Raw genomic sequence first — 24,821 nt, 5'->3', positions numbered from 1 at the left:
CTGTTCTCACTTTCTGGTGACACTGTAAATAAGAAGTGGACAGCATTATCTCCTGTAAATGTAAACAAATCTGTTTGTCTTAGCAATTGGCTGAATGAGAAGTAGAACTGAGTGGACTTGTAGGCTCTAAAGTTTTGCATTGTTTTGGTTTTGTGTGCAGTTATGTAACAAAAAAATCTACATTTGTAAGTTGCACTTTCGCAATAAAGAGATTGCACTACAGAACTTGTATGAGGTGAATTGAGAAATACTTTTTTGTTTATAATTTTTACAGTGCAAATGTTTGTAATCAAAAATAATATAAATGAGCAGTGTACACTTTGTATTCGGTGTTGTAAATGAAATCAATATATTTGAAAATGTGGAAAAATATCCACAAATATTTAATACATTTCAATTGGTGTTCTGTTTAACAATGCGATTAATCAGGACTAATTTTTTTTAGTTAATCGTGAGTTAACGGCAATTAATCAACAGCCCTAGTAAAAATGTGTTCTCACTTGACCGTTCCACTACTTTCAAATGATCCAATTGGAAATCAAAGTTTGATGCATTTACACTGGTGTAACTCCTAACTTCAGTGGAGTTATTTAAATTGGTGTAAATGAAAAGTGAGATCAGAAATGGGCCTTAAGTTCCAACGATCTGTTAATAGTTTCATATTAAAAGGGTTGATAGAGCAAGGAACACTGAAGGAATGTAAGACACTGAAGGACACGCTGTTTGCAACAAATACTGTAAGATAAGATTTGCATGACTCCTACCACCAAATGCTATATGGGCTCGTATGGTTAGTTCACTTAATACATACGATTCTGGAATAAACAGTATCTGCAAATCTGACTTCTGGTTTGCTGCTAGTATAAAACTGATAAAGAGTTCAAACCAGGACTATAGTCTTAAAGATAAATGTTTGCTGAATTTAAATACAGTGCTAATTAAGAAACTGAATTTAAGGAAAAAGTATTGTGAATAAATGTATCAACCAGTCTGAGCAACACACACTAGCTCTTCTTTCAGCTTTATACTATGAAACTGTAACTAGTTCTGTGTCAATCATGTAATAAAAGCTGAATTATCTTTAGAAAGACTTACTGATTTCTTAGTAGTATTAGCATGTAGCTGGCTTGAGAGAAATTCAAATTATGGTTAAACCAAACCACCTCTAGGCCTAGGTGGCAAATTTCTTCAATCTAGGCATTATATTGAGGTTGAAAGATTTTGCTTCATCTGACTGTAGCCACACCTTTGTGACAAATAACTAAGTAACTTCATACCAAAGACTTTTCCTGCTAAATGTTTTAGCACAGGTAGTCTGAATTGATGGGCCAGAATTAATGTTGGTACTTGAGTGTTATGGAATTTCTCTTTGCAATTTATGTTCAAACTCTTAATAAAGGGGTACTACTGTGATAGACTTTCAATATATATATAAAGTAGCAGCTGAAGCTTCTCTGATAAAGTGGTTTTAAATACACCTCACTTGAGTCATCACAGGATATAAACTGATAGTTTTAATTCATATAATGCCCTGTATCTGACAAGCAACAACTGCCCTGATGTAACTGTTTTACTGTGTTCAGGATATTAGTCACCTTCATAAAAACACCCCTTCTTGTGGCAATTTCATATAGGTGCTGGGTTCTGTTAGATATGTCTTACGAATTCAGTTTCAAGTATATATATTTTATATAATACTATAATTCTACCAATTCCACTACTGGATAATGTTAGAAAAGCTCAATACTGTAGTTCTAAATTCCTAAAGTGTATTAAAGTACAATACATTTATCTTAAGACACTAGTTTCTTGTAATTATAAAATTAAGTGCAGTTAGAAATAAGTAGCCACTTATACTTCTAAAAATTAAATACAATTCCTTTGTAAGCTATGCAAAAACCAGATATTTCAGCTCTCTGTCCCCCTGCACAAAGGGCAGAAATGGAGTAACTTCTAGTTCTCCGGGGTAAAAGATTCAAAGGAGTGCCTCAGCCTTCCCAATTTCCAGTGCAAGCAGCAGCCCTCAGCACCTAGGCAGTTGGGACCGGTCCATACACGGTGCATTACTTTCGATTTGCATTGACTGTTTTTTTTTCTGTAAAAACCTGGGAGAGGCAGGGCCCAGGTAGCTTTAACCTTGCTGTAGCTATTGCGGTCCTCTCCGCCCCGACGGGGGCTAATCGCGAGGATTTTACAGCAGGGCGCCCTAGTGCCCCCCTGTTTATCTCCAGGGGAGAATGCACCCAGCTCTGCAGCGCAGGCCCAGACGCCTCCCCTCAGGTGTGGACACCTTAGGGCGGAGCAGGGCTGTCTGCGTGTCCCCGAAAGGCGGAGGGCTGCACCCCAGCTCACGCGCCTCTCATCTCACCCCCGGTTTTCCGGCTGCTGCCGAGAGAAGGGCGGTCGCCGGCCGGGCAATTAACGCCTATAGGGACTGGAAAAGTGGCCGGCAGGGGACGGCCGGACCATGGCCCCGCCCCCCTCAGTGCTCCTTCGCCAGACACGGCCCCAAGCCGTGGAGCAGGCGTTCCAACAGCCCCGCCCCCCGAGCGCGCGCGGAGGAGGTGGCGCTTGCTCGCGACCAACCTCTTTAGCCGCTCGCGCGGCGTTCGAACTTTTCCGGGGAACGGGTCCAGCGCGTGAGCCGTATGACGCACCCCGCTAGGGGGGGGCTAATGGAGGCCAGAGGCGGGGTCTCGTGGGCCGGCTGAGGCGGGAGAACGGCGATGGAGGTGTCGGTTAAGCTGAACGGGTTCAGCCGCTGGATGGGAGACCACGTGTCGGTGGAGGTCCGGGGCTCTCTGCGCTTCAGCTGACGGAGTGCAGCCCGGAGCGGCGAGACGCGGCACGGCCAGCCTGTGTCAGTAGCAGCCGGGAACGCGGGATTCGAGTTTCCTATCGGCTGGGGCTGCACTAAGCTGGACGCTCCGGATGGAGGCTGCTGCCGCCGCCCAGCGCGGACACTGACGTGGTATAAATCTCGTCAGGTGGCCCCGATGTTTCCCCAGCAAGGTGGCGACCCTGCCCAGCAGCCTCCGAGCGGGGCCGCCTCTCGGGCTGAGCTGAGTTCCCAGCGGTTCCCCACCCTCGGGTAACGGGCTACAGGTTCCGGAGCCGACCCCAGCCGCAGGGTCCTGTGGAGCTCGGCGAGGGGGGCGCCCGGCCCCGGGCCTCCCCGCGCCCCGGTGAGCAGCCCTGAGGGCGACCTGGGACTGAAGCGCTGCGGCCCCGCGCTAGCGGTGGGACGGCCAGGCGGTGCCCATCGGCCTGTGGGAGTCGGCAGCGCGAGCTTGGCCTGAGCCCCGCCCGGGGAGAGCGTTTCCCCTCAGACTGCCTGGCTGGCGCCCCCAGCTCTGGGGAGGGAGTGAGGGGCTGCTCCGCTCGGCCCTCAGCGCCTGGGGTGGGGGGCTAGGAGAATGGAGGCTTGGCAAACTACAGGCAGGGAAGTGGTGCCAGGGACAGGAAGTTGCCCCGGGGTGTGGAGAGAGTTGAGAGTCCTTGTGCTACAGGAAAGAATTTATCGGCAGCCCGTAAACAGAAGTCTCTTATGTTTCCTCAGTTTGACTGGATGACTTGAGAGAATACTTGTACCAGAAATCATTGATGTCTTTTTTTAAACTCTTTTAGTGACCTCCGTGTACAAATAGGTCTAGGCATGTAACACTTCAGTTATCTGGAGCTTCTAAACTGAATCTTAAAGCTGTAGGACAGCTGATCACAGAATACCTATGAATTCATCATTACCACTCTCCGCTTCACCCCAGGTAAAAAACAAACAAACAATGCTTTAAATATGTAGCATATACAGTTTGTTTAACAGGAAAGCACTCACTGAAGTGCAGAGAGCTTCAATCAAAACTGCTAGGTATTAGTAACTGCTAGGTATTAGTTTTTCTTCAAGCCATACATCAAAGTAAGATGAAGAACAGGCAGGATAAAGCATGTTTAGTAAAAAGAAACATTGTAACCTGTGCTAATTTAACACTAGTAGAATCCTGGAAACCTGTGACAGTACAGAAAGATGAATATCTGTGGGGATTGTTCTGTAAATTTAGGCTCTGATCTTACAGACACTTAAAATTCTTGTATAATTTCTTCAAGGAGATATTTTTAATTTTACTACCAATAGTAAAATTGTGTATGTAAGTAAGTAGATGTTTGCAGGATTGAGGCTTGAGATAGCATCAGAGGCTGACCAGTTGTTTTGAGTTACTTTATTCTTCACCAGATAGTTGAGCATTTTGGGGAAGTATTCAAACCTTATTTCTTTTATTTGGTTATACTAACGTTTATGAACTCTTGACAACTATTTGTGTATTTATCAAAGTGTAAAAGATCTCGGATGATCTGATTTCAGATGTGAAAAGATGTTTAATTTTAGATTAAAATGTAAAGACGCTAACTAATTAGTTTGGGTGATTATTGCCACATAATCAATTATTTGTTCTTTTAATGTTAGAATTTGTTTGGTCATTAAAAGTAAATTACTATTTAGCTCTAACTTTAGGCTTTAATTGAGCTATAAAAATGCAACTTCTTTCTGATTTTATGTTGAAATTTAGGAAGGTTCTAGTGTTCTCTTTGATTTTATTTTTGGTGATTTTAAATGGCTTATTTAAATGTTTATTTTAAAAATACAAGTAGCCACCTCACAGCATTATATAAAGATAACATTTTAATTAGTTTTTGTGATTAATTTCTTGTTGCTTGTATATGATGGGTTAGTTTTTTCTGTAGAATCCTAGCACAGACCTTGAGAACAGCACCATTCAGAAACAGAGGAAAGAACTCCAGCTGTTAATAGCAGAACTGAAAGATCGTGATAAGGAGCTCAATGACATGGTTGCAGTACATCAGAGACAGCTACTAGCCTGGGAAGATGATCGACAAAAAATACTGACTCTGGCAGAACGATGTAGCAGGCTAGAAAGTAAGTACTGTACAATGTAAGGCCCTGGTCCTGTCAGCAGATCCATGTGGGTAGATGCTTGTGCCCTTGCAGATCCCCCTCTGTGTGTGTATAATGTTACAGCATGTAAAGGATGTTTTTTATTTTTATTTTTTTTCCATCTTAAATGTAGTTGTCAGCATCCTTCCAGAGACAACTTCCTCAGTGGTACTAAAATGGTCTGATTATTGATTGGCAGGAGATGTACCTGATGATTTGATAATCTTTTCCTTCTCAATCCACATGCTGATTCCATGAATCCTTACTAGTGAGAAGTATCATTTAAAAAAATTGAATCATAAAATATGTAGGAAAAAACATAATGTTGTAAATCCTATCTTAGGAGTGTACTATAGTTTATTGCTACATTAAAGCAAGAATCAGAGGGGTAGCCGTGTTAGTCTGAATCTGTAAAAAGCAACAGAGGGTCCTGTGGCACCTTTAAGACTTAACAGAAGTATTGGGAGCATAAGCTTTACATGTTGCATCTGAAGAAGTGAGGTTCTTACCCATGAAAGCTTATGCTCCCAATACCTCTGTTAGTCTTAAAGGTGCCACAGGACCCTCTGTTGCTTATGAAAGCAAGAGTGTCCTTAACTTGGCTATTTGGAAATTTTTTATTTATTTTTTTTCCCCCTGAATCAATCTCTTGTTTTTTAAACATTCCCTGGATTATTTGGATTTTACCATCTTCCTTTCTATCCCACAGAAATCTAGCTGCTCTTCCTAGGACAGGGGTAGGCAACCTATGACATGCATGCCAAAGGCGGCATGCAAGCTGATTTTCAGTGGCACTCACACTGCCCGGATCCTGGTCTGGGGGGCTCTGCATTTTAATTTAAATGGAGCTTCTTAAACATTTTATAAACCTTACTTACTTTACATACAACAATAGTTTAGTTATATATTATAGACTCATAGAAAGAGACCTTCTAAAAACGTTAAAATGTATTACTGGCACGCAAAACCTTAAATTAGAGTGAATAAATGAAGACTCGGCACACCACTTCTGAAAGGTTGCCGACCCCTGTTCTAGGATATCCTTATCTAACAGCCACTTTTAACTTGATTATAAAAATAATTTGGTCTATTGAGTATTGTGGAGTTTCAGTAGCAGGTTGTGACTTGAAAATTAAAGGTCAACCTAGTTGGGGTGCAGCTTAAATTGTGACTGTCACTTTTTGTGTTCAACCCTTTGCTGTCCCCTTATCCTCAATGGTGTGTCTTCCTCTATCAGCCCCACAGGGTACTTTATTTTTGACCTCTTCTCTCACTAACTTCCCCTCTATATTCTCTGAACATTAAGGGTGTAGGGATTTTGGGGTATTTTAGCAATGAGATTTTTAGCTCGGTACTATCAGGAATTTAGTGCACATCTGTGACCTCATCAGGAAGGCACTGCCAGCCAATCAGAATGAGACTGTGTGATTTGTGTCCTCATCCATGTTCAAATGGTATCTCACAACAGAATTAATATTCTGTGTGTCTTAGATTACCATGGAAATACTAGAATGTCATGGAGGGAAGGATCTCTTTAGAGCTTATTAAAAGATGATTTGTTGTAGCAATTCTAAAACCAGCAAGATCCTTTGCACTTCTGAAAGAAACTATTACGTGAAAACAGTTATAATTTTTGTTTTAAGGAACTGTAAATTTGCTTCATTAGTATAACCTGTGTAGTATTTATTTAAAATACATATTTATATTGATTCTCTCTGCAAACTCCAAAATGTACAATTAAGTAGGGAAGAATATGTCAGGTAAAAATCGATAAGTCTACTTCAGGTTTATGCAACTGTTCATCCATTTCTAGAAATTAAATGTTTGTTGTTCTTTTACTTTAAAATGCTGTGTTAAAGTACTTCTACTTTATGGTGTGTGAAATATAATTTAAACTGTTTGCTCACAATAGATACCTGATTTCTTTCCTCAGATGAACTACACAAAAGAAATGAGATGATAAGAACACTAACACAAAGATTAAAGGTCTTAGAATCTCAGCAGAATGATCGTAGGACAACACTTGAAAATACTCAACAGAAGCTTCAGGAGCTGTCTCAAAAAGCAACAGATGCAACTCTTCATTGTCAGGCCCTGGAGGTAGGTCTTGATTAATGGCTTGACTTTGCATTCCTTGTGTGCATGCAACTCCCATTGAAGTCTGCGGGTATTTTCTGTATATGACTGCAGATTTAGGCTTCTATGTTGGTCTTGTCTTTGGGTCAAATAACACTAGGTTAAGGTATTACACTCAAGGTTTTGTGATTGCTGTCTCTATTTGAGTGGTTTCTGAGGAGTGCCACTTACCAGTGTGGGGATGCCAAAACTGCAGCCATTAAATTTGACCAACTACAGTACTTGCAATTTTATTATGAACAGTTTTTTAGAAAGCCATCGCTATAAATTTTAAGTCACTATCGTGGATTATAAAATCTTGTCATCAGTTTAAAGATATGTAAGTAATTAAAACTGTAGATTTTTTTTTTCTTTGTCTTTGTTCATTTGGCAATGATACCTATATCTATCTAAAACACAATTTAAAAATACTATCACAATATAGTTCAGTAATACTTTGCATTTTCTATATCCTCTCGTACCTGATGATCTATATAAATGTGAAGTGTCACAAAAGCTCTGTGGGGCTGATAAGTGGTAGCATAACTGTTTTACAAATGGATAAACAGGCACAGATTGGGTAAGAGACTTGGCTGTGATCGTAGGAAAGAGCTGGGAATAGTACCCAGGAGTCCTAACTCCTAATCCCCTGTTCTAACCAGTAGACTATAATACAGAATGAGAAACCCATAAATTTAGCTCTATGATATATATTAGCTGAAGAATGCAGAGCTGCCTCCTTCTTTGTTCCCTTCCTGGATCTAGAACTCCTTAGAATAGTGTTTCCCAAACTTGGTGTTTCAATATCTAGGAATTTCTGGTCCTTGCTGGTTTTGTTCTTAATTCTTTTTTTAAAGGTAAGTGAACTGTTAATGGTATTAAGATTCATTTTTAAGAGTCCTATTTTTTTCCCTCCAAAACTTGTTGCTATTTAAATAGTGATTTACATCTTCAAAGCTATTTATAAATTCTTTCACCACCCCTCCTCATTTTACAGATGGATAGTCTAATGGACAGAGAGGAGATATGACTTGTCAAAAGTAAGAATGTAAATTGGAGAACAACCAGGATTAGAATTTAGGAACAACTGGCTCCCAAGCCCCAGTTTCTACTCTCTAAACTATGTTGCTTCCCTCTTAACTTTAAATGAGAGTTGTGCCCCTTGATGTTGAATTACTGAAAGATTATTTAGTAACAGTGTAACTAGTCACTAGTTGATACTTTTTTCCTTCTATTTATTAGGAGAAAAATCAAAGTCTCAACTGTTCAGTGTTGGAGCTGTCGGCTAAAATAGGCCAGTTACAAGCTAGAGAACAGGAACTCATTACGATGCTAAAGCTAAAGGTAACATCTGTCATCTTCTCACTCCATGCCCAAAGTATCTGAACAAAACTCCAATGCTGTTATCAAATGTGGTGTGATCAGATTGCTGGATGGTTGACTTGATTGAAAGTGGAAAAATCTTCAACGAACCAGAAACCCATGTATTCAGAAAGTATAGTGGACTTCAGAAATGGAGTTTACAAGATTGTTCAGAATTCAGAGCAAGTCTTCTCCAAATCAGCATAAGACTGTTAATAGAGTGGGAAGTATAGAGTGGGAAGCTTTCACTATTGCATCTTCATCTACCAGACAAAATGAGAAGACCTAGAAGAGATGATGATGATGATAGAAAAAATATTGAAGTATGCTTTATTTTCATATTTTTGTAGGACAAAGATATACTTGAAGCAACCAATCACATTACTGCATTTACATCTAAATTTAAAAAGTTGGAAAGTGCATTGCGTGCAGCTAAGATGGGGGAATCCAATATCAATAAAGAAAAGCAGGATTTCAAACTGAGACTGAAACAACTAACATTTGAAATGAATAAATTAAAAGGTAAGTAATATAACTGACACCTACTCCACTGTAAGTCTGAGTGTATTCTTTTTCACTCAAGAACACACTTTATTTTAAAGATGACCTCAGTGAAAAGACGAAAGAAAACAACGAGCAGCGGGAAGAAATCATACGCCTCAAACAAGAAAACAACTACTTGAAGAATGAGCTTGTACTTAATGGTGAGTGAAGGGCTTTAGTGCCCAACTCTTGATGGGTCAAAGGTTTTCAGATTGTGGTCTGTGCAACACTTGCTGGTGGTCTAGAGAGCTATCTCATCATAGCCTTCCCTTTATTGTCACCTGTTAAATTCTATTAAAAGAAGCTAAAATTATATTCGTAGTATTGCTTTTCTACTAAAGCTATTTATGTAGTTGCCACAGGGATCTTATGTGAGCATGAATGGGAGGGAAGGTGGTTATTTGGATTGTGAATGGGGGGATAGGTGGTTCAGGGAGACAGTCTCTGTGTTAATGTTTGAGATCCTCTGATCTAATGTCAGGTTTCAGAGTAGCAGCCGTGTTAGTCTGTATCCGCAAAAAGAACAGGAGTACTTGTGGCACCTTAGAGACTAACAAATTTATTAGAGCATAAGCTTTCGTGGACTATCCGAAGAAGTGGGCTGTAGTCCACGAAAGCTTATGCTCTAATAAATTTGTTAGTCTCTAAGGTGCCACAAGTACTCCTGTTCTCTTGGTTTAAAATGCCTTAACATGAAGACCTGAATAACAAAAAGGTGTGATTGTATGTCTTGGCATGTGCACTTCGCTTTTGAGTATAGATAGTGCTGTTACTGTACTGCAGCAAAATAGAACCTAAGAGAATGGCAAATTGCTGCTCTTCCATACTTCAAAATGTACAATGGAAGTTGAAATGACTAAATAACAGATTCTGTCCCCTGCTGTGGGGAGCTTTAAGCCTCTGACCTCCCCCATCTAATCTGCACCAAGCATTGACCCCTCACATGTTTAAAATCATACTAGCAGCTGTTTCCCCCACACAGACACAAAGTTGGAATTTATTACTGAGTTTGTTTTTCATAACGAAATCTTAAAATATAAAAACAAAGATAAGACAGTGAGTGATGGTAATGTATTTTAAAAACATTGCTAGAAATTTTAGCAAAGTTGGGTGCCTGTTCAGGTGGAAAAAAAATGCCTGAATGTTTTATTTAGTTGGCCCATGAGTTATAGCATGAGTTGTCTTGTTCATGAAAAAGCATTGTGTTGATCTTGAGACTTTTAGGTTAATATTACTTTTTATGACATTCTCTCCTGTGTGTATTTGAGATTTCTCTTGGCTGTATTTAGTTTTTCACTTTGATTTCTATGGGAAAAATAATTGGTTTTAATCCACTTTTTTTTAAAACAGTTGAGAAAGCAAATAGACAAGATCAACTTCTTCAATCTGCCAAATCTAAACAAGTCCGGACCAACACAGAACTGTCCAATTTGCGACAGGTATGATCCTCATTGCATTTCTCTTCTGTGTTTATGAAAGTAGCTTTCAGTAATAACATTTGTCTATAGAGAACTATATACAAATAAATAGAATTAACAGTTCAACTAAGTAATAAAATTTTGTTCGTTAAATCGTGAACCCACTGTCGATCTTGAGCTGCTTATGACTAGGAACCTATGGTATAAATCCCTATTTTTGTTACATGCTGATTATAGTAACTAAAGGTTAGAGCACTGATTTTATGTCAAAATGTTTGGTACTGTGACAAATAAGGTCCATATCCCACACCGACTTAGGCATGTGCTTGGCTTCACCCATTGGGAGGAGTCGCACCTGCCCAGTGTAAAGTTAAGCACATGCATGAGTTTTTTGCAGAATTGGGGTCTAAGTCTAGGGGGAAAAATGACCACGAATCAAAATAAACTACTTTACCAAATATGTATTGCTTTGATATTTAATAAAATACCTTTTCAGAATAATTTGTCATTATCTGGAGAATTAAATTTTAAAAATTGTGGGCCTCGTTTTCTGAGGTGCTGAGCACCCACAGTTCCTATTAAAGCAAATGGGAGCTGTGAGTGTTCCACACCTTGGAAAATCAGATCCTTTATGGCTGAAGTGAATTCACTTGGTATTAAGGGGCACGGTGTTGCTAGATGTGCTGTCCTTTTCCAGAAGAGAGTTAAAGCCAGTGTCCTGATGACTTGTGATCATTTTAAAGATTCCATGGCACTTTTTGTAAGTGTAGCAGTGTTTAGTCCGTGTGTGTGTGTTTTTAAACCCCCAATCAGGGATGGCTGCATTTTTAATAGAGTTTAAAGTAATTCCTAGGTAGAGCCAAATCTTACATTCTCATTTACCCCCAACTCCTATTGGAAATGCGGGATCAGGCACATTTTTTGTTTGAATATCAGTGTTGGTTTGTAAAATGCCCTGGAGATCTTTTGAGATGAAAAGCAGTATATTAATGTAAGATGGCATAATATTCCTTGTACTTCAGCGTTTCACTAACTGTTTTATCACTGTCTGGAAGTAGATCTATGTAAAACAGCAGCATGATCTGCAATTTCTTCATTTCAACTTGGAGAGTTCTCAAGAATTATGGCAGAAACACAAGGGGGAGGCACACGAAACAAAGTAAGCTTGGTGATGTGGCTTTCATAATTTGAAAGAATCAATCATGTATGACACATTTAGTATTCTAAAAAATAATGTATAATACTTCAACACTTTTTTATATGTTAAAATATAACACCTCTGGCCTGTGAGCCACAATACTGTTCTCATGTAGTTTTCCATTATGTGGTCAAGAGACATAGTGTATGTTAGTCACAGACTAGAGCATAAGCTCTGAGTCAGACAACTACTACTGTGTAAGAAATAAAAGTTTATAAAATCAGATTACATAAACTATTAGAGTAAACGTAACAAATCTAGTCATAAAGGTTTCCAATAAAATAAGCCATAGTATAGTGAATAATAGTCATTTTTACCATCTCTTTATGCCCCCTTAATCATTCTACCTTGTAACATATTTATTTAATGAATTTGATCCCTATTAGTGTTTCAGATTATGTTAAGTGCCTGTCAGGCTTCTGGGGCTTCCTTGGTGGTTGTTTTTTGGTTTTTTTTGTGTGGTGGTGTTTTTTTTGTTTTGTTTTTAAATTAGTCAAGATTAAGTTAGTGTCTTCAGAAAAGTAACTGGAAGCACATTAGAGTATTCTTCTAGTGGATGTACCTTACGCTACTCTTAGCCACGTACTTTTAGCTGCATGCTTTTCCTCAAAAACAGTGTAGAATTCACTTTTTTTATACACCAAATGATTTTTATTCCTAATGCCTGTTGTTTGTACATTGGTTACATGTACAATATAAAGCTTATATTTTCTCTCACCTTTAATATTTTTTTATTTATATATTGAATGTCCACAGTGATTCTCAACCTGTGGTCCGCAGGCCAGATTTCCAAAAGGGGTCTGTACCTTCATTTGATATTTTTTCAGGGGTCCACAGATGAAAAAATGTTGATAACCACTGTCCTAGATGAAACTTTCCTTGTTTCCCAGGATGAATTCAATCCTGAGAGACTGATACATTGGTGTCCATTTCTCTCTTTTGTGAAACTGCTAAAGAGCGGTCTGGAGATATGGAGCAGCATAAAACTGGCCAATTAATATAGTGTCTAATTTTTTAAAATTCAAATGGCTTTTGTTTTCAGTCTGGAAAATCAGAGCACAATTTATAGTTTCAAGTAGAATTTCTACGGTGTATAATATGGGTAAAATATAAAAAGACTCTGTTCCTGATCCTGCAGTGTACAATGCATGGATTGACAGCCCTGACAGTGGGGTTCTGTGTAGGCACAGACCTTTGCCTGTGTATCACACATTAGCACAGGATGAAGCCACAATCCTACAAAGTGTGGTTTATACCAAATACAATTCACATATTAAATGCAATATTTATAACTAGCATTCTTTATCATGCCATTGTAGCATAGGTTTGGTATTATCAGACCTTGAAAGTAGCACCGAAAAAGACACAGTTAGCAGTGAAGGCACTCAGAAGATATCTAAGGAATATGGGACTACACAAACTCAGAAATGCAGTCTAAAAAAAATCTGTAATGTGTGTGAAGCAGAGAATAGCCAGCTAATTAATGTGTCAGACATGGAGGAAAGTACCTCGGCTCACTTAAATCGGCTTCAGAAAATCTTTAAAGGCTTATCACATGGACAAAAGACTTTGTTTATGGAAGATGAAAAGCAGAATGCTTCGGTAAGCACAGATGAACTAGACAGCAGAACTGTATCTGATAGAAACAGTATGAGGTCTGTGGAAGGCAGGGAAACATCTCAAACTTCACAAGATGTATTTCTAAGCAGAGACCAACAAAACTTTGGAGCATCTTTACCTATACACGAGCATTGGCTCAACTTCAGTCCTCATTTAGATTCGTTGAATTGCTGGCGTCCTGGGTCAAAGCAGTCTGACAGAACTGATGTTGAATGTAATGATCAGACAGAGACAGTGGGAATTTTATGTGACCGAAAAAGCAGAGCGTCTCCGGGTACATTTCCCATGGATGAATCTGGCTTCTGTACTCTTAACTCCATCATAGATAAAGCTGCATGTTATAAGCCAGTAACAGATCTGGAATGGATGCAGATTTTCAGACCCATAGAAGGAGATGGAAATGTGTGGTGCAGAGCAGTTTGCAACTGTCCCAAGACTGCACATGGAATAAAAAGTACCAGCTTAAAAAGGTTATGTATTTGTTACATTTGAAAACCCAAATATATAGATACAGCTGTAATTAAGTAAAAAACTGGACTACCTCTCGACAACTTTTATTTAACCTGTACAAGATTTAAAATAATCCATATTAAGTTTTAAAGGAAGACTAGCAACTTGAAACTTAGTAAATTTAAAAGAGATTACGTAGTTTGAAGTATCCCATTTTCCTGTTTTTATAACTTTTTTTTGTGTTCTCCGGTTGTGTGAAAGACCCAGACAAACAAGGGAAGCTCTGAAATTGACTACACAATGTGCTGTCAAATGCACAAAATATCAAATTAAGGGGGAAGAATGGATTTTTTTTCTTTTAATTTTATTTTTTGTTTATATATATATAAAAAAAAACAAAACTTGTTTGGTTATAGTGTTACCTAAACAAAATCTTCACACACGAGAGATTCTTTTTAAGATGGTGCCTTTTAAGGCAGATATAAAATCTAGTCGCTGTGTGAAGTTTTTATTGCCCTTTTTGATCTCATTTGGCAACTCAATAAATGTCTGGAAAAGGATGTAAAATCCATGCTTTTTAACATCTTCTGCTTCAAATTAAGTCACCTTAGTTAAGGAAAGAAAATGAAACAACTTGTAAGTTTAATAATAAACCGAACCCATAGCTTAATATGGTGGTGATCCCACAATAATCTTAGTTGTCTGACACATTTATTCATCTTTAGATCCCTGTGTCGTATTAGAAAAAATTGAGATGTAGTCAGAGGCCAGTGGGATGGAGAATAAAACTTCTCAATATTCAGAAATTCAAAGAAATACTGGTATATTTTTGCAGGCTTTGGGAGCCCTCTAAGGAAACATTTATGTACATAGTGTTATGCTGACAATAGGCAAGGAAATTCAAAGCTCTAACTATTCTGATTGGATATACCATGACAGCAGCTGTTCACTGAGGAGCACTTCCCTTCAGTTTCCCTCCTCAGATTGCCTAATTTTTTTTTCAGTTGTTGTCAGCATTATTGTACAAGGACTTAATCCTATGGATCACTTTACAAAGAATTCATCCCTATTCCCACTTAGCTCTCCACAAGACACAGAAGAGGCCCATCTCTTCAGCTGGTGTAAATCAGCTAGCACAATTCACTGCAATAGATTTACACTGATTGACACTAGTTGAGGATCTTGCCCAGAGAATATATTCCAACATCCAATTGTATGAACTTTATATAGGGGCATGTCTAAGGTACTGACTCTTTCTTGTTTGTTTAAAACAACCCAACAAACGTTGTATAGGTCCATTCCACTTCAGGGACAAAAGGTTGATGAATAGGCATCCGTTTGGAAGGGAATGCTTTTCTGGAGCATTCCCACATAGCTTAGTTTTTACATTTGTAAACCAGCTTTTTTTATTTGGTTAAAGTTACTTCGTACTGTTCCTAAATCATCTCTCTCCCCCTCTAGTCCCCTTTCTTCTATCTCCTCCTTCCCACCCACCCCAAAAAACAAAAACCTTGCACCCTTTCCTAGGAACCACTACACTCCCATTCCAGTGAATTCCTGGTTGAGAAGTAGAGTTATAAACTTTAACTTAATCCCTTTGCCTCTGCCCCCGAAAAGTCACACTTGGGAACAGATTCAACCTTGGTAGTGCAGGGAAGAGCAGATGTCATTTCCTTCTGCCAGTGAATGCCACTCTACCTAGCATGGTTTTTTCCCCGTGGGGTGCAGGTGGTACTTCTACTGTTGCCCTCCCCTGAGGAGTTTTCTTCATAGGAGCCCAACAGATGGAAGATGTGCTGTCCTGGCCACCTCCATTTCCCAGCCAGTGCTATCCACTTTTGGAATCTGCACTAAATGCTTATTTGCCCCTTGGATGAGGGGAGGTTGAAGGTACCTTTTGCCACCACAAACCTGCTCACTGTGAATTTACTGTTGCTTGGGGCCTTTGCTAGGGTTTGCACTCTTATCCAGGGCTTGCCTCTTGTTTCTGTAGTCTCTTGGTGATAGCTTAATTGGGTACTCAGTCGGCAAAGGAGGGTGCTTTTCTTGTCAGTCCATCTGACATTTTGGCATGAGTCATTGCAGTTTTTGTAATAACTGGCAAGAGAGATCTTAACTCAGCTAATGAATTGCCATATTTTATCACGAGAGATTGTGAAATGTGATACTGATGAAGTAAACTCTATTTTCTATACTACAGTGACTTTATTTCTGTTGTACCAACAATTGCTGCATTTTGTCTAATGGACGTGAATGCGGGTTATATTTTTGAAGTTAGAGCACAAGACTAGTTGCTCACTGTACTATCGCTGGCCTGTGCTCTGTTTTGGTTTAAACAAGGCCCATTTTGTATCTTGAACCAAACCACGCATGCCAAATTCAAGCCTGTTCATTTCCTTTTCCCATTCCCCACCCTGTCTTCTTCAAAGCTGTATCACAGTGTGGAATGACCTCCTAAACCAAGAGTGGCAGGCCCTCAACTTCTCATTCATATCCCTCCTAAAGAGTTCCTTCTTCTAAAAGGCTCACAAACGTTGGTGCATGTCAGTCAAATGCACTCTGGGCTGCACCATTTTATAAGCAGGTAACTAAAATTAAACAAGACTGTTCTGAGATAACATGTTCCTTTGGGTCTTCCAAAGCGTCTTTCTTAGATCGTAAATTCTTTGGGTTAGGGACTGTCTGTATTGGCCCTGTAAAGAGTGGTGGTTAATGAATGTCAGGTTACATATAAAAATGCATGCTGCTATTTGGTAATTCCCTGTAGATGCAGAAATGTGTCCAAAAAGGTGCTTTTGCTTATTAGAGAGGATCACAGGAAAACATGCTGAGGGGTGGTCACTTCTTAATTTTTAACTTTTTAAAATAAGAATAATACACAACATTTAAAAAGCTCCATTAAAGTGAAATTGATTCATTTAGCAGCTGAAAATAAACAGATCCTTGCACAGCTAGAAACTACTAGTAAACCCCTGAGCCCACATGTAAACAACTGTGAATAAGCTGCAGACTACACTAGACATTCTGTGTAAGCAGACCACAGGATGCAGGTGATCTTATTTATTGTTTAGAATCATTGCAACTTGCTGGCTTTCTAGCAACTGTCCCAGTTCAGTATCTCTAACATCTAGTTAGAGTGCTAGTACAGTGCGTTTCCTGGGCTGCTCTGTGGGAATGGATTGATTTCTGGTTGGCTCAAGGTTTTTATTATTTTTTTTGTAAAACTAATTAGTAACTGGCTGGCTAAACTACAGAGCAGTCAGAAGTTTGCATAGATTTCATGTGGTGTATTGTGACAGTATGTTTTGTCATCTTGAAGTACGGTAGTTTCCCCCTATCCTTGAGCAATATTCTTATCAAGGGTAGAAAATAAAATTAATTTTTATTAGAGAAAGAAAAGAAAGTATATGTGTAACGTTCAGTTCCTTGATGCGCACATTGTGGGAGATCCTAGTGTTGAACTGAAAGTAAGTGTGCTAGAGAGGACTTTGTGGTGCTATGGTTGAGTATCCTGATAGTAGCGGGTCAGTGGTTGGACACTGGTATTGTGTTGGGTGTAACTATTGCCTTAACTTATAATTAAATTTGCTTTTTTAATATGTGGTGGTGTGAAGAAATATACTCGAGCAACCTGAATCCTACATTTAAATTTTTTTGTGTGTGGAATTATATATAGGTTGAAGTCCTTTGGCATAAAAAAGCTTTACATACATATAAAATATTAGTGATATCAACTTTGGAATTTTCTCTTCTTAGTATACTACCTTTTCTAATAAGTGATGGTCTAAAGTTCAGCGGAGAAAAGCTGAAAGTATAAAGAGATGATGCTGCATGTGAAGTTCTAGGCTGAAAAGGTCTTGCCTGCTGTTGCGGGTGTGTCCAAAGGTCAGGCCTGAGTCTACACTGCCTGATGTTTACCTCCTGACAGAGCTGAAACAATACACCTTTAGCTTCATGCTCTGAAACCCTATCCAGGCAGTTGTGTTAGCTGTAGTTACAATTTCTCATAAATTGTATTTAAATTTGGTCCCCTCTACCCACGATCACCAAAAAACCCCAGTGTAGTCAAGGGTGGGAGGAAGCTGACAGTGATATCCAAAGTGGGGAAATAACTTTTTAAACTCTTAAAATTTTCACTTTAATATTTTAAAGCTACATTTTTAGACTTGTTTAAAGGAGGTTTTTAATAAGGGAATAGGTGGAGGCAGAAAATGAAAGCATGGGGTGCTGCTTTCATTTAGATAGTTTGAGAGGTACCTTGATATTTTTTTTGTGCTGTCATTTAAGGAAAACATGCTAAGCATATGCTTAGCATATCTGCTGCTTCATGGAAGTATTTCAGGATTCCTCTCTTGTACTCAGAAAATAAGGCTGGATCCATCAAAGCACTTAAGCATGTGAATAACTTTGAGAGTAATGTCATTGACTTAGGTATACATGTATCGACGGCTTTGCTGGATCAAGGCCTAAGTATATTTATGTTGCATTATGACTTTTCTTAGTGATTTTACTGGTGATATTGTTTCAGGAAATATCTTAATTTTATTGACAGTGAAGAACATGTGGATCTGAATTCCTTTTACTTGGACTCTCCCTGTTTGACGTCCACACAGAAGAGAGATGGGCCCCAGAAATGTGAGAAATTCTTCGATGCAGACCTCCCTTCAGAGATCAGTAACTTATCAGTGATTCAGTCAGCAAATAAGTGCACCAGTCCTACAGTCAGTATCTAGCTTCATAACGTGGTACATTAGTTTTAGGATGGCTAAGAGTGAATTTACTTTCACAAAAGAGTGGGTTTGTCTGGTTTTTATTCTTTCTCCTTTTTATCTCTGAAGTAAATTAGACTTTTAGAAAGGGGTTTAAAGAGTATTGTCAAGTCACAAATCATGTAGAAAAAACCTTTTTGTTTTTGTTTGTTTGTTTTTTTACACTGAGTTATAGATTATTAAAACCGGAATCACTTTAAAAGTCTCACTTGTCTTGTCTGTGCCTTTTAAAAATATTTGGTTCTGCTTAGTCAATTAAAATAATAATTTCACTTCCAGTTTCCCACCATGAGTTAGCATGATGTTGCAGTATTTAGGCTTCAAATGCTGCAGGGAAAATTATGCTGGCTTTATTGATGGTGCCAGCATAAGGGGCAAAGCCAGAGGGTCTCCCCTTTGCATCAGGGACCAGGTAATAGCAAGCATGCTTGCAAAGCGCTAGTCACCATTAGTCAATCCCAGTAAACTTTGGGATCTGAGATTGAGTGGGTGCTACTATTAGAGGTTGTTCCTTTGTTCTGCTTGCTGACCGGAAACTTCTTCCCTCCCTCCCATCTCTCTAGTCATATTCTTCTTAGTCATTACAATATTGCTGTTGCGTGGTTATAATCTGCTTTTGCACTGTCTTGATTCCAAGTGTTGCCAGTCTGTTTGCTTTTTGGGTTGTGCGGGTTGGATTTATTTATAGACTGCAGGCAATGTTGAGTAGATTTCTATTTGCACCTTTTGTGGGCTTTGTTCTGTCCATCTGATAAGGATTGCAACTCAAGCTTGGTCCTAGGAGCAGGAGGTTAGTTCACCATTCCCACATGGGAGACTTCAGATCAGTCATTTAAAACTGTTGGGGCAGGCATGAGTTGTCTCCTGGTCCCTCTCAGATCTGGTATATCCCCAAATTCCCATTCTTTACATATTGGGCATCAACCCACCATTCTATTTCCGTATCATTTGGGTCTGTGGGAACCCCATTGTGTGAGGAAAATGAGCAATAACCCAGCACAGCACTTTGTGAGGTGTCGTTTAGGGTAACTGAAGACCTAATAGGCCTAGGATTAGGATCTAGGTCTAAAAATTAAGCATGCCTCTCTAAACACGGAGATATGCTGCTTGTTTATAAGTATAGAAATGGGGAGGATCAAATTTTCAGTTACCACCATCTGACTCTCCTTTCAGCAGCTGCCAGGACAAGTTGCTTTATTGAAACTAGTAAGAAATTTGCTGCCTCTTCATCTATTTGAAACACTAGTTGGTTTTTTTGTCTCCTCATTGGCACGTGTCTTTAACAGTAATGGGGGGTGTGTGTGTGTGTGCATAGCTATATGAAACCTGTTATCCTGCACAGACCTTTCAATGGAAATATTAGCATTTACATTTGTAACAATTACAGATTCTGCAATGGCATTGTATGGTACACTGTATTTCAAAGTTAGTTTTTGTTTTTTTTTATTAAATAATGCCCAGTGATGATAATTCACATTTGCAACCAGTGAACATGTTTTAAAATTATCATTTAATAACTTTGGTTCAATTTCTGTTTCTTCTAGGACTCCTGTTCACCAACAAGTAAGCTCCAGCGTTTGCTGGCTGAGTCTCGACAGATGGTTGCTGATCTGGAGCTTAGCACGCTGCTCCACATTAGCCCCTGTTGCAGTCCCGACAGCAGCAGTGTTAAGATGGTATTTATCACTTGAATATGGCTAGATTTAGAATGTTGGAAAGAGTTATTCTGAACATTCTTTTCCTTTTGCTTGGCTTGAACTATGATCTAGACAAAGTACTCTTAACACTTTACTGATGAGGAAAATGATTGGATATTTATGATAAAGTGTCTGAGCCAAATTTGGCTCAATCTTGCACCCCTCCGTCTTCATATGATCAGGACAGAATTTGGCTTATGTTTCTAAACACAGGGAAGGAAGAAGTTGTTTTGGAGCAACTTGTGGCAGAACAGCAGATAATGAACATAATTCTGATCTTAACTCATCCTTATCTTCTTATGCTTGGTATCATTTTTGGGGAGGAAGGTGATATCGGTGATTAATGTGTGGTATATATGATCTGTTCTGGTACAGGCATAAATCAGACAGCATAAATACTCATTTTTTAACAGGTTAATTTCTTTAATTTTCATTGCAAGATTAAAGATAATGTATTAAGTCACAATGGAAATGCATGAATATAATCTGTATGCAGTTATCACAGAAGAAGATCTTATCAGTGTGCCCTATTAGGAAGATTCTGTACACAGAATATTGACATATTAAACTTGTTGCATGAGCTGTCTTCAAACCTGAAGATTTAAAACTTTTGATCTAGTTTCAAAATAGTTTTTTAAAACTATATTTAACAGGGTTTATCCTAATCTACACTGGCCAACTAACCTGTCTTGAAACGGAGTTCACTGAGGCTGTTTTTAAATTTGGGCCTTATACCAATTAAGGCATGATTTTAAAGGATCCAACATAAGCCTTTGGCAGGTGTAAGTTTTTGTCCCTGCTGGGTTATGTTCTTATTTTTAGTTATTTTCTGCTGTCAGCTCAGGGGGCAGTTACAAATAAAATCTCAATCATTATAATTCATTATTCTAGGTGTAAATGAAGCTCTTCTTCTACCTCTTTGCCTTACGTACTCATCATCACATTTCAAATCTCATCTCAAAATTATTTTTCTCCCTAGCCTATACCTATTAATTTCACACTCCTGCTACAATTTTAATTTTACATCATCATTGTATTGTTTTTTTGCATGAAAGATTCTCTACAAAATAGCACTGTATTAGGTAGATTGCTCAATTAGGGCAGATAAATGCATATGCCGTATACCCTACTTCTCGGGTGAAAAGAAAAAGGTGGGAAAGAATGAGATGAGTTGAAGAGCACATAATTACTTTTCTCCAGTTTTGAACTCTGCAGCTGTGTCAATTTTTATGATCCACTATGAAGTTAAATCTGTACTTAATCTATTATTTTATATTACAGACAACAGAACTTACAGAAGCTCTTTGCAAAGTGCAACTGCCAGCTATGGAAGAAAGTGAGACAAAACTTTCACTGTTTTCTTTATGATCTTGAGTAAGTCTGTTTTTTTTTCTTCTATTTTTTTATTTTGTAATGTTTACAAATGCAGCAATAATATGTATGTGGTTTTTTTTTTTTTTTTTTTACTTCAGATGGGCCCAGTACAAAGCTCTAAGTGCTACTACAATAAAACCCATATACATGAGACACATAGCAGCAAACAGATGTTAGCTAATGCAGCCAGTAACTCCTCAGACTTCTCCCTCTGAAAAATCCTGGGCAGTTAGGCCTTGCAACTCAAGCCCTGATCCTGCAATTCATTCCATGTGGGTGATGGTCTGTGCTGCACAGAGCCCCATTGAAATTAGTTAATCTCTGGGAGGGCATAGCAATTCTTTCCATGTGCAACAGATTGCAGGATGAAGGCCTGAGGCATTATTGGACCAAAGAAGTGGGGAGTGAATTCTGGAGTCAGGGTCCATTATTGAGAATGCTCTGTCCCCAGATCCCAGAACTGGAAATCTAGAGATGGTCATATGGTGCTGACCTCAAGCCTCAGGGAAATAAGGCTGACTCTAACGTGAAATCTATGATAGTTTTTTTTGTTTTTGTTGTTTTTGGTCTTTCTTCTTCCTCCTCCTCCCCCCCCAAAAAATCCCACCGTTTGCTACCACCAGTCCAGCACCACCAATTGGAGTACTAGTGTAGACAAGGGACTTGCAGCCGGCAACTTAAGCACTATGTTGTCTAGATCTATCCTGAGCTGGGTGAGATGACCTGGTTAAATGCTGCCTGGGATATGAACCAGAGTTAGTAACATAGGGAAAAATGTTCAATTTAAAAAAAGCCCATTATAGATGCAGTCAAAGATGTATAGAATTTAAGCCATTATGGGCTTTGTCAATACCAACAGCCTGACTTGCATCTGGAAACCAGTCTGGCACTGAGTGCCGATGTGATCTGCTCAAGAGGCAATGCACTGCAAAATGGTGAGCAGCCTGAGCAAAGCACCAAGAACCTGTTTAACTTTAAGCATGTGGGTGATCTAATTTACTTCAGCCAAGAGAGTACTGAAGAAAGGAACTTGTCCACAATCACTCACTGCAAATCCTTAACAAATACTCCTAGACACTGTTTAAACTCCCTTAAAAATTGATACAACTGAATCTAAAATAATCATCACAAAGTTTATAGCAGACCAGAAATAACTTTAATGTATGTTTGTACATTTTTATTTAGAGGCATAATCAATGAATGTTAACTGCTTTGAAATCCTCAGCTGGAAGGTGCTCTGTCTTAATTTCCTATTTAATTGCCAAAGCTTTGGCCATCTTGGTCAGTCTGTCATTTTTCCTCTGGGAAAGAGAATCATTTGGAGGGAGTCTAAAGCCTTAAAACAGGTGACAGCAATGAGAAAAATGATATGTTAAGCTCTTGGTAGCTATGGCATGCACCATTGCTTGTAAATCCTGACTCTCGGGATTACACAGGGCAAAAAGGAGTAGGCCTTGTGCAATGAGAATTGCAGACCTGTTAGATGTTTACACAGAAATGAAAAGAATGTATGTAGCGACCCTCCAGTCGTCCCTGAGGGAGACTGCTGATATGCACTTCACTCTATAAAATAACGTTTTTTTCCCTCTTGACATCTCATGTCTTTACTGGTATTTCTATGTCTTATGCCATGAGAAACAATTTAGTGTTGTAGTTTTAAATTTGTACTATTGGTAATAGTAGTAGTAGTAACTTTTCAATATGTTTTTAACTGAGTTCTCTTTCCTTCCCCTTCTCCCCCCCCCCCCCCCCCCTCCTTTAACCAGATTCCTTGCATGTTATCTGGAAGAAACAAAGATGACATCCTTACTATCTGGCAAGAACAAAGAAGATGTCCTTCAGTTTTCAAAATGTATTTTAATTAATATCATTACCACATATAAGCTACAATGAACAGTTACTAACTAACTAAATGAACAGTTATTTGGTCATACCCCTCATGAATGTTTGAAAATTTTGCAAGTGCCAAAAAGATGTGACTGTATGCTGGAATGTATTCTATATTTGTGAATAATAATTATGCTAAGATGAAAAACTGCTTTTTTTATAGATCAGTACTCAGGTTAAATGCTAGTTGTTTTTAAAGTAAGAATATAAAATGCGTAATTGTTTACTCCATAAAGGTGACATATTTTTTTAAATATAGAATTGTTTTTATTACTACTGCCATAGTTGTGCATATTTGGTATTTACAATGTATAACAGCAAAGTGTTAACTCCTGTTTGTCCATTGTTATAGTTCTGGACATTTTGCCATGTAAATAGATATGAATAATGTTTATAAGAAGCTGCTAATTAGTGAAGTAACCAGGGTATACCTCCTACATTGCTAAAATTTACAAAACCCTTCACCCACAAGATGGGCAAAATAACTCTTCCCCAGTCATGAGCTATTTATTCTAACACAAGCTTCTTATAAGATCATGCATTGATATGGATGTTTTTAGCAGTATATGACGTGGATTTAATATGTAGTCTTTTTAAATATTTTAACTATGCCTTGTGTATCTGTGACCATCAGAAAAGTAGAAACGACTCATTATTGCATTTGAAAATATTTTTAACCAAAAAAAGGCCATACAACCTAATAAATACCATTTTTTCACTTAATCTCTTCCTTGCATCTTAGTTTTGACATTTAACCAGTTATTGACCATGAATGTACTAGGTCTCAAATCTAGCATCACAGCTCTATCATGCATAAACCCTGGCTCACTCTGTGGCACTGGTGGGAGGGAAGGATCCCTGCTCTGAGATTCGCATGACAAGAACTAGTTTAAAACAAACTTTCAAAGTAATTTTTTAAGCAGCTGACACTCAAATTCCCTATCTGCTAATGAGCACTGCAGTTAATATTCTCAGGGACTACTGTTAAGTGGAGCAGTGGAGTACAGCAGAGTAAAAGGCATATATGGTAAGTTCATGATGCTAGCACTAAGGCCTGGTCTATTCTCCGTCTTTGCACCAATTTAACTAAATTGGTACATTTAAAAAAAACTACTTAGATCAAATACATGCAACCTCCTACTGTGGATGCACTTATCAGTTTAAAAATATTCATCTCTAACCAACACAAGCTAAATAATATAAACTCTTTTGAAACTTGTACATGTGTTCATACCAGAGGGGTTGTACCAATTTCTTTTAATCAATACATAAAACTGATTTTTAGTTAAGGTGCAAAAACTGTGTGTAGGCAAGCGCTAAGAGTTAGTATCATGGTCATATTATGCATGCTTTATTAGTGCTGCTGTATTTGTTTGAATTCATGTCTGGCATACTCACACACACCACTATATCTTAATCTTGTTCTGAATATGGTTTTCT

General features: G+C 38.5%; 1 protein-coding gene across 5 annotated transcripts; it reads left to right on the top strand.

Moving 5' to 3' along the window:
• The first annotated feature begins 2,592 nt into the window (after positions 1-2,592).
• On the top strand, positions 2,593-24,104 carry CCDC62 (coiled-coil domain containing 62). 5 transcript variants are annotated; one of them, XM_054006959.1, is made up of 13 exons: positions 2,593-2,860; positions 3,628-3,764; positions 4,738-4,930; positions 6,882-7,048; positions 8,306-8,407; positions 8,776-8,947; positions 9,028-9,129; positions 10,319-10,407; positions 11,445-11,545; positions 18,207-18,375; positions 19,968-20,099; positions 21,402-21,494; positions 23,261-24,104. In XM_054006959.1, exons 2-12 carry the CDS (start codon positions 3,729-3,731, stop codon positions 21,486-21,488), a joined length of 1,350 nt encoding a protein of 449 aa, XP_053862934.1. In that variant the 5' UTR covers positions 2,593-2,860; positions 3,628-3,728; the 3' UTR covers positions 21,489-21,494; positions 23,261-24,104. The 5 variants fall into 5 exon arrangements, with proteins under 5 accessions (XP_053862934.1, XP_053862932.1, XP_053862933.1 ...); XM_054006957.1 differs by having other exon boundaries at positions 2,593-2,971; XM_054006958.1 differs by having other exon boundaries at positions 2,593-3,012.
• The last annotated feature ends 717 nt before the right edge of the window (positions 24,105-24,821 follow it).

This window comes from Malaclemys terrapin, chromosome 16 (genome assembly GCF_027887155.1).
Source record: "Malaclemys terrapin pileata isolate rMalTer1 chromosome 16, rMalTer1.hap1, whole genome shotgun sequence".
Lineage (NCBI taxonomy): Eukaryota > Metazoa > Chordata > Testudines > Emydidae > Malaclemys > Malaclemys terrapin.
This window is presented reverse-complemented; position numbering and strand designations above follow the sequence as displayed.

Bases quoted from the DNA above. Each gene is read 5' to 3' on its own strand.
- CCDC62 (XM_054006959.1), top strand. From the start codon at position 3,729: ATGAATTCATCATTACCACTCTCCGCTTCACCCCAG. The intron at 10,408-11,444 runs GTATGATCCTCA...GTCTGGAAGTAG, and splicing joins AACTGTCCAATTTGCGACAG to ATCTATGTAAAACAGCAGCA. The intron at 11,546-18,206 runs GTAAGCTTGGTG...TTTTATTGACAG, and splicing joins GGGGAGGCACACGAAACAAA to TGAAGAACATGTGGATCTGA.